The sequence below is a fragment of the Aythya marila genome, assembly GCF_965140915.1.
Source record: "Aythya marila genome assembly, chromosome: 8".
In the NCBI taxonomy this organism is placed as follows: Eukaryota; Metazoa; Chordata; class Aves; order Anseriformes; family Anatidae; genus Aythya; species Aythya marila.
In genome coordinates this window covers 32,832,594-32,846,696 of record NC_139049.1, presented here as the reverse complement: position 1 = coordinate 32,846,696, position 14,103 = coordinate 32,832,594, and the positions used below count along the sequence as shown (strand labels likewise).

General features: G+C 34.1%; 1 protein-coding gene across 1 annotated transcript in view; it reads right to left on the bottom strand.

The window, feature by feature from the left end:
- Positions 1–14,103, bottom strand: part of MSH4 (mutS homolog 4) — a 36,479-nt gene that overhangs the window by 13,130 nt on the left and 9,246 nt on the right. The window contains exons 4-13 of the mRNA XM_082766437.1: positions 13,688–13,795; positions 12,455–12,570; positions 11,661–11,834; positions 9,219–9,391; positions 8,677–8,744; positions 3,768–3,842; positions 3,388–3,452; positions 2,745–2,914; positions 1,186–1,322; positions 641–744 (exon numbers count right to left, since the gene is read on the bottom strand). Of these exons, the coding sequence (XP_082622563.1) occupies positions 641–744; positions 1,186–1,322; positions 2,745–2,914; positions 3,388–3,452; positions 3,768–3,842; positions 8,677–8,744; positions 9,219–9,391; positions 11,661–11,834; positions 12,455–12,570; positions 13,688–13,795 (1,190 nt within the window). The remainder of the gene's footprint in view (positions 1–640; positions 745–1,185; positions 1,323–2,744; positions 2,915–3,387; positions 3,453–3,767; positions 3,843–8,676; positions 8,745–9,218; positions 9,392–11,660; positions 11,835–12,454; positions 12,571–13,687; positions 13,796–14,103) is intronic.

Here is a 14,103-nt window from a genome sequence, read left to right as displayed (position 1 = left end):
GTATATTAGATCTTATACAATAACATTAGATTAATTACTGCTATCAGACACAAGACACATAGCTCAAATACCAACAGCTTGTAAGAAAGCTTCATGAAGAATTAACTAAAAATATAGCCGTAGAGTCAAGTATATTCTATTAACATCTCAAATATGACTCTAATTCCCTTATGCCTTCATGCAAACAAACGTGGTTTCTAAAAAGAATTTTCATAAAATTCACATGAAATGTTACACCTAGTAAGTCTTTTGAAACAACAGAGCAACACAGTGTGCAGCAAGGACAAAAATACAGATATAGGTCATTCTACTGTAAATACAACAGTGAGTAAAATTAATGATTCACCATTAAAAATTAATACATTTACTGTGCCATTTTATGCAGATAATTCATCCATAAAAATAATTACAAAGGTTACATTTTTAAATAAATGCCTATGTATTTGTAATCATCTTAATACAATTAATACCACGTTCCTTCCTTTCTCTCAGGTACTACACTTGATCAGTGTCACTTTGGATTATTTCTGTAAGTAACCATAATTTAACAAAAAGGTAGCGTTAAGAAAACATGTAATTAGCTGTTAATAGGATAAAATAAATGCTGTTAGCACAAACATTTAGTTTTAAATGGTCTTACAAGTATGTCATGTGATATATTTCTCTCAGGGACTCCTGACATCTCTCATTCATTTTTATTAAGTCTGCTGAAGTGAAGCTATATGTGTTTTTCATTTTAGTGATCTGTGGGGAATTCAAACCAACAGTAAGAACTTGCCACATAATCAGAAGCCAAAAACAGTTTCTAAAAACCAAACTGGTAAAAATATGGGGGAAAAAAAAAAAGGGGGGAAAAAAATAATGCCTTGCTTCGTTTCATAAAAGTCTACTTAGGAAAAAAATCCTCGCAAATGAATGCAGTTATCAGCAAGATACAAAACTTTATAATTGCAAACAAGGTAACTGCATGTAATTGCATATTTCTTACTATATTAAGTTTAGCTAAAAATAGCATGGTTATAAAAAACATATCAATTACACCTTCATTTATTTCTAGGTATATTCACTTAAATTATTTTAATTATTTAAATTACTGTTCAATACGTGTTGTGTTAGTGTATTATACATTTTATATAAGTTACTCATTCAGAACTATTTTGAAGAAAACACTTCTAGTGCAGATACCTTTGTAAATTCTGAAGGAAGTTGGCCACTGGGCAGCATTGAACAATCAGCATTCATCTGGATAAAAAATCCACGAGCAGAACTGAAACTTGTTTTCATTGGTAGGTTGTACTTTTCTGCAAGTTGTGTTATCATACCTACGTATCACAAATAAAGATTTGAACCGAATTACATACACGCATGCATACACACTTATACGCACAAACTGTGGAAGTGATTTACACAGGTCGAACATGTCAGGTAAGTAACATGACTAAAGGCCTTAAAAGTGGATCTACGGGATCTAATTAACGTATTAATGTAAAAAAAATTGTCTGCATAAATGGATTGGAAAAAAAAAACAACATGGGGAATCAGATCTATTTGCGTGTTCTTTAAATGACTCTAAGCAGTCTGTCACCCCTCACTAATAATCCCACCCTTAAATCAATCTTGTTTCTAGCTGAGTTGAGGAAACTGTTATATGATTGAATAAGATGTACTACAAAGTTATGGGACTTCTGAACAATGCAAATAGTGGCATTCCTTTGAGAAGAAAGGCTGGATTTATTTAGTGTGTTTCCTGATACTTGTTGCTCTAAGCTTGTTCACTTTTGTGTTCCAAGCACCCATGCTGTAGACCAACAAAGTTATAAGCCATTCTGGATATTTCAGTCTTGGAGTTGCTTAGAATATAATGTGGTAAAGAACAAAAGAGAGAAAAAACCCTTCTCCAAGCACATCGACTACAGTAAAAACAGGCAAGGGGAACACAAGTGTCGACACACTCTTTAGTCCTAGCAGCTACCAAATTTTGGAAAGTTTAGGAAAGAAAAAGCATTAACATCTGTATTTTTCACCATGTACTATATAGAATATAATCCTGGAAGGAAACAGGAGGTTCACAACATATTACGGATGCTAAAGTTTCTGTTACTTTGTATTTTTTCTAATTATACAGAAAACTAAAAAGCTGGTCCTCTAGTTAGGAATCAAACTAAAACTTTTTTTGACTAAAATTTAAAAACTAAAATTTTGAACTAAATAAAAAAATCCATTCCAGGGGATATTTTTTCATCTATTTTAAATTAAGGATAAACACAAAGGTTAATAAAGCACAGTAATAAATAATATGCTAAAATTTCTTTAATTTGTACTTTCCAACTCCTAATAGGTTCGCTAAAATAGCCCACAGATAGGTCAAAGCTGGTCAAAATATAAAGAAGAAAGTACTGAGATATTTTAAGTTAATAAAAATAATTTGATTTTTTATACAGAATTGTTTTAGTTGGAATAATTATTATACTTTAGCTTGTCTGTATTTTTAGAGAATAAAGAGGAGAAAATAAAGGAATCAGAATTGTTCACCCTCATTTAAATGAAATTGAGTTTTTACCTACAAACGGAGAATCTGAATGTACGTATCTAAAGTCTTTAGTTACTCATCAATGATGACCAGTTTATAACAATACTAAATACATTTTCTGCATAAGGTCATAAAACACGATTATGTGGCTTCTGTATGCCAGATACAACGTTTTTTGAATTGCAAGTAAATAAAAGTTTTGGTTTGGAAATACCTGCTATGTCATCAACAATTTCTGTGTATGTTCTACGAGCTATGTCAAGGAATTCATTGATGTTTGGCTTAACAGCATAGCATTTTTGTGTCCTCATACTCAGGCATCCTTTTGTGTACCTTGTATCGTCATTAATTACAGTTGTAATCTTTTCAAGTATAATTCCAAACCTGCAATATTAGTACTGTTACTTATTAGCAATGTAATATTTTAGTTTTTATTTGCATAATCATTCTGAAATTAAAAATAACTGAAGCAAATTTTCTACTGTTGAAAACAAACACTAAATTTCATGGGTATTTCCACCTCAGAATGAAGTACAAATATACCTAAGTCTGATTGATAACAGAATTCAAATCTTCGGGACATATAAATTCTCAATTATATAAGCAACATTTTTTTTTTGCATTAGTATAAGGACTACAGGGAACTACTACTTTTGTCTTTTCATAGTAATTTCTAACAGAGTATAGTTCACCAGTAACTACAGTATCAGTGGTTAGTTTTCGCTTTTGCTTTTTTCTCCTGCATTTGTTTGTTGAAAAAAAAAATGTTTTTAAGTTAATGTCAGCTTTTAGTCAAAACAATAGAGCTATGCCTGTAACTACAAATAAGCAAAGATAAAAAATTATCATCATAATACCTTCTATCTTCAAGAGAACTGTAGTATGCCTTTAGCAGTGGTGTGTTACAGTTTCTTAAAGCAGCCTGTACAATATGAACACAAACAGTTAATTCTTTTCATAGCACTTTTAAAGGGTGGACAGTAGTTGGATAAGCAGCTTACAGAACCTGAGCAGGTAAATCTATGCTATAAAATCATATTCAGATAACAACACGAATCTATTTCTTAGTAGTATTGAGCTCAAGGACTTTCTTTCAGTTGGCTTAAGAGTTGACAGACTACATTGGCAGTACTGTGTTCTGCAAGATATAAAGTAAATCTAACCAGTGTAACATGTATAAAGAAGGGCAAACTGGTTTGTACATTACACAGAAGAAGAAATTACAGATAGAGCTTACTTTTAGGGGCTCCACAAGTTCTAGAGTATGCTTCAGGTAAATTAAGTTAGTTATTTTTGATTCAGCAGTTTTAACCTGTTAAAAATTTTACAAATATTAGAGGTTTGTATGTCTGTTTAAAGAAAATACTTAAGATAAAGCAAAATTCACATTGTGACTATTAACAACTTTGTATTTTTAATCTCCAAGGAACATTGCTAAAATACTTTATAAGGTCATTTTGTCAGCTTGGTGTATAACTGCATAAGAAACATTTACAGAATTTTTACACTGCCTGCTATTGTAAATTGTCCAGCAGTAACATATTTTTCTTGCATCTCCACTGATAATGATCAACTCTGAGAACATTTCACTAACCCAAGCTGCAAAGGCTTCTTTGAATCTCCTACATCTTACGTACAGACTCTTTCAAAGCCGCTATATGCATAATTAAGAAGCAAGGTCCTTTTCATAAATGTTAAAAAACCATATAACCCAATTTGCTTGACATAGTTTTGGTTGACATATTTCACAGAATCACAGAATTGTAGGGGTTGGAAGGGACCTCAAAAGGTCATCAGGTCCAACACCCCTGCCAAAGCAGGTTCCCTAGAGCAGGTTGCCCAGGTAGGCATCCAGACGGGCCTTGAGCAGACTCAACAACCTCCCTGGGCAGCCTGTTCCAATGCTCTGTCACTCTCACCGTGAAGAAGTTCTTTTGCATGTTGGTGCGGAATTTCCTATGCTCCATTTTTTGGCCATTGCCCCTTGTCCTATGCCCACAAACCACTGAAAAGAGGTTGGCCAAATCCCACTGTCTCCCATACTCAAGATACATTGATAAGATCCCCTCTCAGTCTTCTCAAGGCTGAACAGACCCAAGTCTCTCAGTCTTTCCTCGGAGAAAAGATGCTCCAAGGCCCTGTATCATCTTTGTTGCCCTCCGTTGGACATTTAAATCCTTACGCATAATTAAAAAAATAAATGAATGAATGTTAAGTATTTTTGCTTGCAGAAAGTACTGCTCAAGATTTTTTTCCCCTACATATATATTCTACCCTATTTTGTATATCCCATTAACACATCTGGAAAAGAATTTTGCTGTTGTCATTACCACATAGCATATGTACTGCATTGTATGCTCTTGTACTTTCAGATAAGAGACCTAAAGGAAATTATAATCCTGCTATTTTATGAAAGGGAATAAAAAAGTGTATACGCACACATATACATTGTGTACGTGTACTCTACATGTATGTTATATACACACATGCATGAAAAAAATCTTACACCCATTCAGAAACTTTTAGGGTAATGGAGACAAGGGGGAAGGAATCTCATACACACATAGTTTAACTTGAATAGCTACCTGAATAACAGCAGTTACCTTGACAATAACATTTTTCCTTCATCTGAATGCGTACTTGCTTATTCCCCCTATTGTTACTGTTAAACAGTATGTGAAACTGCATACAAAAGCTGAGGAGCCATGCATTTTTACATATTTCATCCTATCAATATGAGAAGATAGTGCTTTGAAAAGAAGAAAAAAAAAATGCATCTCTTCGCCCGAGAGAAATTTTAGAAACTGATAAGCACGTTCCAAAGCAAATCCAGTGTCAGTTTTTAGCATGAATCTCTGAGTAAGGCTCTCATTACGATTTTGTCACATCTGAGTATAATATAAACTTTGCTCCTGTGGTAGGGAGCATATCTTGCTTTATCTTACCTTCTATACAAATTAGTTTTACATAGAAGATAGAAGAAGATTAAACAATGTTAATGTACTAACGGAGTAATCGTAATCCGCGAAACACATGGGGTCTAAGTCCCATGACAAAATTTAACATCAAAAGGAGATGGATGGTCATATATGAAAAGCCAGCATATCAAAATGAAATGTATCTGTACCAAAAGAGTTCTTACAGGAACTTTGATAGAACCAGCGTTAAAAGCGTGGCTTTATACATGGTACACTTCAGCATCAAAGGCAGGAAATGAATATAATCATCACGACTAACTCTCCTATATAATATTCTCTATAATTCAATATTAGTGACTGAAGTGCAAGCCTATCTTTTACAGTCTCACATTAATTTTTGAACATCATACTCTGGTAAGTAAAACACAAAGATTCAGAGAAGCACTTGTCTTCTTTTTTTTTTTTTTTTTTTGCCACTAGGGATTTATGTCCTATCGACCTAAGTGCTATGGCAGTGTATAAGCCCTGGTTTAACTTTATTTCCTGGAAATTCACCAAAACCAAAAATACCGCTTATCTTCACCCTGAGACAGAAGGAACTAATCTCTCATGGGCCTGGAACTTCAGCAGGCATAACATCTACTGAATTTGTTCTTCAGACGGGTGATCAGGTAATCCAGAGAAGGCAGTCCTCACTTCTGCCAGAAGCTGGATGTTGATCCAATTTCCATGGATCTGTGATTGAGACTAAACGTTCTTTTAAGGAAATTTGCCTTCCCCCCGTCCTCAGGTAGCACATCTCAGCAAGATTGTCAATGGATGGTCCTTCTTAGAATGAGAGAATGCTCACGCTGAACACACTACTCACATTTCTAATGACTGAAACTGTAGGTTTCTCAGATAAGCACTTCACCTGTTGACTGGTGGAGCATCTGTGATGGAAATTTTTATAGAGAGTGGGAGTGGAACATACTGAATTGGTTAATTTACCATTTCACAAAAGCAACTGAGCTAGCTCTTGATTGAATGTGCCTGCTGGATGAATAGTAATCTCTGCTATACTGGAGCCAGTCAAGACAGAAAACATCACACTTCAAAGTTTTGTGTACATGGTCCTACATAAACATAAATGCACTCAGTCTGACAGTTGTAGCCATATAGCTGATACTGCGTTCAAGTTACAGATTTCCACAAGGAAAGCTGTGAGCAATACATTTTCTCTTTTTGGAATATGTCATTAAAAAGACTTACCTGCATTTATTACAGGTCTTTAACTGGCTGAAGTCTTTAACTGTCATTAGACAAGTCATTTATCTAAGTAGGTAAGGCAGTATGTGAGAAGAAACCGAGAGGTAAAAAAACCATAAGGCTCCATGATGCTTGCATACTGGCATAAGCACAGGCAAGTATAAACCTCAACAGCACTGACAGAAATCTCCTACTTAAGTGCAACAGGCCAACGTAACTTATAATGGTAGGATCACAATATGCTTAGGAGACAGAAGTGGAAATTCAGTTATCTCAAGCCCACTGTAGTTGACTGTTGTGTCTGGCCTTAACCAAGAGCTACATGTAAGCCATATGTATTTATCCTACTTTGATGATTCTACTGCACGTGGTAACATATGGATTGATAGAGGTGAGATCTGATGAAAAACTGTGCATTTTACTGAAAAATGTCAATACTCGCTAGGAAAACACTTATAACCCTGCTTCAATAATTTTTGTTTATGAAGTAGTTAAGAACAGGAGCTAACCCAAGTCTGAAAAGGTCTGAAAAAGACACAGTGGCATACTGAAGGTAAAGAAACCTTACTGCAGTTAACCACAACTGTCTCCTAGTTAAAAACATTACAGCATGACCTTCAAGGTGGAAGATTAAATCTGTCTCAAGCTCCTAAAAGACTTAAAAGGGGAAATCGAATCGGAAGGTATATTCATTAATTCTCCCAGTGGTGATTTGTGATGGAAGCCTTCTGTTAGTTAAGTTCTTTAATGTACTCTAATGGATACAGCACGCATAAAGAACTCACACAGACTGAAACATGCCTACCATTGTCAAGTGGATAAGGGATAAGATACCTTCCCTCTGAAGTCTTAACGTAATCAAAGCATTGCTCCTCTTTCAATTAAACACTGTTGCTGTAAGCATTTATGGCTTTGTTGCCTTGTTATTCTGTTACAAATAAATGCTTTTATCTGCATCTCATTTTAGTCTCCTTTGTGCAATGTGTGAACTGTGGCAACACATAAGAGCAGAGTATTCCTTGAATCCATAAGCCAGGATACTGAGAAAACTGCGTACTCAGTTCTCCAAAACATTTATTATGCCTTGTTAACAGAAAAGCATAGGTCAAGCTGAGAACTGGAGGCAGAAAGAACTTCAAGACACTATTTGTAACCTGGGTGTATCTCTTTATGTCTGAACCGTAAGGTTCTCTGCATATTAGAGAAGTCAGTTCAAAGGAAACTTCTTTGTTGGTACTGCTGTACAACTGAACATGCTACTTTCTGTCAGCTGGTTGCTGTTCAAAGGAAAACACTGAACTCCCCATTGAAAAAGCTGTGCTTAACTCATACAACATCTGTAGCTTGGAAACTAACAGGCAAGTCTGGCTTTATAGATTTACACAATTCATTTATTAACTGAATGCAGATTTACGTTTGTCTGTATCTCTGTATTATAAACACAGTTGAGCAAAGTCAAAGTGCTTCTCAAGAATCTTTTTCAAGGTATTTTTTTAGGTTATAAGGAGTAATTTCTATTGAGTTATATTACATGAAAACTCACTATTTTTTGAATTTCCTGTAAGAAAAATGCATTGTTTTCTTTAGGCTATCAAAAACTGTACTAACCTCCAAAAATAAAAGACCGTATTTCCACTATACAGTTTTTTCTTTCATGCTGATGTGAAAATTCCTTCTTATCCTAGCACTATTAGGTAGTATGTACATTTATGAAGAATAAATGTGGGGAGTGATGAATGATTGAAAACTTCTGAAGTTTAATTTGCATGAAGTAAGATGAAACATTGCAGCAAACCTGAATTTTCCTAACATTCTCCTTTGAGAACCTTCAACTGCTATAAAATAAGATACAATCTAAATCTACGGTAACATTAGTCAATTTTTAAGGTGCAGCCTTTTTTCATATCTATATATATCACATTTGTATATTGCATGTTATATCCAGGTAACTGATCATCTAACATTTATTTTGAAACATACTGTATCCTGCTTTGGAATTTGTACCAAAACTGAAAGCAGTTGTTCTGTATCCAGAAATTTTGAGATAACTGTAAAACAAAAGTAAACAGATCAGGAACTTAAACGTCATTGTAATAAGATCATATTAAAAATCTGTTTCTTTAAAAAATGCACGTAACTGCCTAGTAATATTTACACTAATGTTTTCCTTTTGTCCTATTTTCATAAATTATTTACCAAAAGAAAAAAAAAACATTAATATTAGCTATCTAAATTATTTTGTCGTAACTACACTTACCACACCTCACTGGCTTACTGACTTTTATGCACTTTATCAGATAAGTTCACATTTCTTAGAAAAATAGTCAAGAAAAATGTCAGTGTATTACAATAAAGATAACTTTTTTTTTTTAATTAAAAAAAATGTCCATTATAAAAATATTACCTCACAAACCAGAATAATATACTTTTCAAACAGATTAAGTCATATCATATACTTCCACATATAAGAAAAAGTATTTTAAAAGAAAAATATTGTTATGTATTAAAAAATAAACTACTACCTGCTTGAAGACCAAAAAACAGCTCCTCATCCTGGAGTAATTCCTGAACACAATCCAGTCTTGTGTTAATTGTTTCCGCATCAACTAGTGGCTCCAGGATATTGGACCTGAGTCTTCGACTTCCACCTGGAGTTTTAGTATAATTTAGGACACCAAAAAGCGTGTGACCATTCCTTTCGAAACAAAATACATGAGAATAATACACTCACAAAAGTAAAGATGGTAAACATCAAATGACATTTCTAGTTAAAAGTATCCTACAAATTTGAGGCTTAGTTTTGGGGTACTTAGCGCCTCCCTACTCACTATGTTTATTTTATGAACAACAGCAGATCAGGAATTAAGATGAAATATAATATAACATTAGCCATCATTACATCACTTCCCAAAGCACAAAAATACATTTGTATACAGTATTTCTTAATTTTTTTGTAGTAATATACCATTACTACTTCAGTTCACACTTTTCCTCTCAATGGAACTACTTGAATTTAGGACAAAACAAAACCTCCAAAAGGAGAATATTACCAGAGATAAGATGATTTTTATTAAAACACATTTATGAGAATGATTAAATATACTTAGACGTATAAGAGTTAAAAAAGACACGATTTTGTTTTCTTTTAAAAGTAACTGACTTCCAGTCAATATAGGAGCCAAATAACACGCTTAAATTTTATAAAAGTTATTTTCAAGTTCTTGACTTTTACATGCTACACATCCAAGGTTCTCACACTTAAGGCTTGACTGTATCTGTTTAAGATAAATATCCCACAATACTTAAATCTAGTACATAGCTAAACGGTTTTAGAAATCTGAAACCTTAGATGCTATTGCTTGATAGAAGACCAATGAAAAGGCCATGTAAACCCACTGACTGAAATCAGAACTTGAATAGCAAGGAAGGAATCTGATAGGGGTATATAAAATAAACAGCACAAAGATAATACAGGAAGCCCGGAATTACCACGGTATAAAAGAACAAAGCAGTATTCTAGAGAATTAAATGGGGAAATTCAAAACCAGTTTTAATTAAGGACTTGTCAGAAGATGCAACTCATGACAAAACTTGAATGAATTCAAAGAGGAGCTCCACATTTGGGATACTATCAACATTACATACTTTTAAACAATTATAATTCTGAGGGCTCATTTCCCTATATGGTACAAATAATGAGATAAGCCCCTACTGAATTAACATTGGCATAAGACCTTGATTTAGGTGTTTCCGGTGTGTGTCTTTACTAGTAACTTTTACCTGTTAATATCTCATACAATGATGTCTAACTTCAGGCATTAATATGTGATACAATGATATCTAACTGCAGGCTTTAGAAGTAAGATCTGTGTAACGAAAATAGTTGCCCATGGCCCAATTCAAACTTGCCAGTGGATCAGCAAAAATGGCTGCAAAAATACTGCTAAAGAAAGAGAAGCTGACAGCAGTTTACTGCTGCTAAGTTCCTCCTTGGGCTTTCTTTGTCTCAAAACCATCTGTGGACTTAGGAGCTGCTTTCAGAGAATACTGCTCTAAGGTACCAATCTCAGAGCAGCTGGCTCCTGCACTTACAAATGAAATAACAGAGCAGAAAAAGAGGGGATGAGTGATGAAAAGAAAGAAACTTTACCTCCCATTTCTTCTCAACAATACAACCACCAGTGTAATTTGTGATCCCCACAAGAAGGGGAAAAAAAAGGAGCAGCAGCAGTAGAGCAAGGACAACATCTCTTCAAGTGGAAAGCTCTTATGAGTGACACCTGTAGAGCGAGAAATCTCCAGGCTCCCCTTTTTCTGTCAGGGTGGTAACTAAACAGAAGTGGATCCCTTGACAGGCTACAATGTGCAATTTGAGTTTTTCCTCTTTCTGACTAGAAGTGTAACAGTATGGAGAAGGGAAGCCTTGCAGCTTTTTCTGACTAACACAAGTAACTGCCAGCAAAGGAAAGTGCTATAAACATGGTTCTCATTGTGGAAGAACTACCGCACAACCAAGTGCGCACATGTACCGCACATGTCCATCATTATAGAAATTACTCTGTTTGCCTCTATTCCTTAGAGCTAAAAGAAAACAAATCAACCTTTCAAGTCTAGGCTATTTGCCTTGTATAAAATGAGTAAAATCTAGACATTTTAATCCAACATATTCAACTTCTTGCAGAAATGATGCTTTTACATTGCTATAATCTGTGATTTGCATCAATATCACTTATAATTCTGAATAAAATACAGACTTTGATGTAAGGATCCGACAGAGAAAATACCTTCTCCTCCAATTCACTTGTAGAATTGTCTGTGCTGTATGTTCTTAACAGCTCTGAATGGTATGTAAGTTCTGTCATAAAGAAATAAATGTATTGGATAGCTCTTTGACAGACACATCAAGGACATCTGGTGAAATACAACGTTATAAAACTGTAATTTGAAAACTTAAATATTCTTACCGAGAATCTCTATTATTAGTTACTAGTTCAAGATTTTGAGCTGATGATGAATCTATCATAGCTGTTTTCTCACTCCCTTGGAAATGCACCTTGAGTGATTTAGGTGCATAAACAGAATTTTGAATAAACTCAACATATTTTAGCAAAGCTGCAGCAGCTGCAAGACAGTAGTACCTTGGAAAGAAATAATCTTTAATGAATTTTGAATAGTACTATTTAACTACCAGAAAAAAAGAAAACAAAACAAAACAAGTTGTGCACTATAGAAATCACATTTACACTTCTGCTGTTTTACAACTACTGGCACTGTGAGCACTGAAAAAGCAATATATTTTAAGTTTCTACTTATCCATATAAAGTGCACATACAAGCATGTAAATCAAGTATTCATGAATGTTTGAGTCACTGTACACTTAATAATCCATATTATATAACTAGCATTGTGCTCTTACGTAGTTTAGCGGTTACACATGACTTCAAATGAAGACTCAGCACAAAGTATCATTACTGAAAATGGCTGCGACAAGGAAAATACTTGCTGAGGTCAAAAAGAAATGCGATCATAGCTGTTAAGGTGTATCGTTAAGGACAGAGTGAAAAGGGAAAAGCAGAAGGTTGTGAAAGCTCAAAGAAGTCTTTTTATTTAAGTTTCTGGATACATCAGAAATACTGGAAGGTAAAATAAAAAACTCTGTTAAGACCTTCTAACTTTCAAGAATGCAAAAAGCTACAGATTTGTAAGAAGCTGTTAAAAACTTATCTGGACACTGTGTTTTTTCCTTATCTATACATACTTTGACTGAACCTCCATGAAAATGGTGCTGAATTCAGATGCACACAACTGTTCTATATATTCCAATCCCTTTGTTTCATTGAAGTATTTTCTTTGGACAGTTGTGAAAGTCACATTCTGTAAAGATGGGGGGGGAGGGGGGGGGGGGGGGAGTTTGAAAAGCTAAAGTGAATATTTCATCAGATAGGCTTCTCTATTTGTCTAGAGATATGTGTTTCCATGAAAATATATCAACTGATTTCAGCAATCTGTCTTTACAGAAGTATTCAGTGCAGTTTATTAGCAGAAGGCAAGTCACAAAAGTCTTGTCATGTCTGCTTACATATTCCCTATGCAAGTCACACTATTGTCGGTCATCTATCTTTCTCTTTTATTTAGTACAGTTAAAAAGGCTCATACACCAGATTCTGAAAAAAATTAAGAGGGTTTCTCTTGGATACAACTTTTCCTCTCAAGAACTAGCTACTCAAACTTCTGAGTTTAACCTTGGATTGAATTAATGACTTCTACGGAAGAATTATTTTAATACTTGCATTGATGCTGACAATGAAATTGTAGTTTTCGCTTTCTAAGGTCTAAGCTCAAGGGATCGTTATCAAGCCTTCACTGGTTAAAAGGAAATAAAAATGTACAGGCTAATATAAATGCACGTGTGTAACTTGTGAATGATTTACACAAGAAAAAGAGGAGGGAAGTCAGTAAGCAGGTCTTACGTGAGGAAACCATCAACAGTGTAGACATGGAAATAAGTCAAGTAGAAACACAATAAAGCTTTTACAGTTCTGAGGTTTTAATACTCATAAAATACATATACTAATTCATCTCACCCTGTGAGTACTCTTCCTCCTATTCAGTGATGTATTTGCCCATCTATTTATCAAGTAAAGAATAACAAAACAGAAGGAAAGGAAAATACTTGATTTTTTCATCTCTGAATCCTTCCTAGGTTTGGTATTGTTAAAATTACTTCAATGATGCAACTTCAAAATTTTCTGCTTTAATCAGTAATAATCTCTGTAATTCTCATGATTAGAACAAGCAGTGCTGGAGCTGCGTTTGGGTAATTCTTTACCATGGTAAAAAATAAAATAAAATAAAAAAGGTCAGAAATCATAGAAAACATGCAATATATGACTGCATTTATGGCTTCAGAAGTTGTGGAAGACTGAACTCAACAATCATATAAAAGAGATTAACAAGAGTTCTAAAACATGGAATAAAATTTACCAGCTACCTTGAAATGTTCTGTTATCAAACCAAACAATTTTGTGTTCCCTGCATCACAAGCAGTGTTTGGCATTATTATTTCCAGTGGTGTTAAAATCTTGAGTTTAGTAATAACCTGAAAAAGAAAAAATCCAAATAGTTCAATAAAAATCCATATATAATCTGAAACAGTTCTACACTTTAACATATCAGCAATAAAGTACTATAGAATTTTTATATTTTAAAATTGCAGTTCCAGGCTTGTAAGTAATTACTTAACTTTCTACTAACTTCTACATTAATAAGCTAAATATATCTGTATTTGTAGATATACAAAAATATACATAAAACTATATTAAAAAAAATTAGAGGTTCTCTCTCCCCTGTTATTTGAACACAAAAATATACTTGTGTTCGAAGCAAGAGATAAATATCCAAAACTCT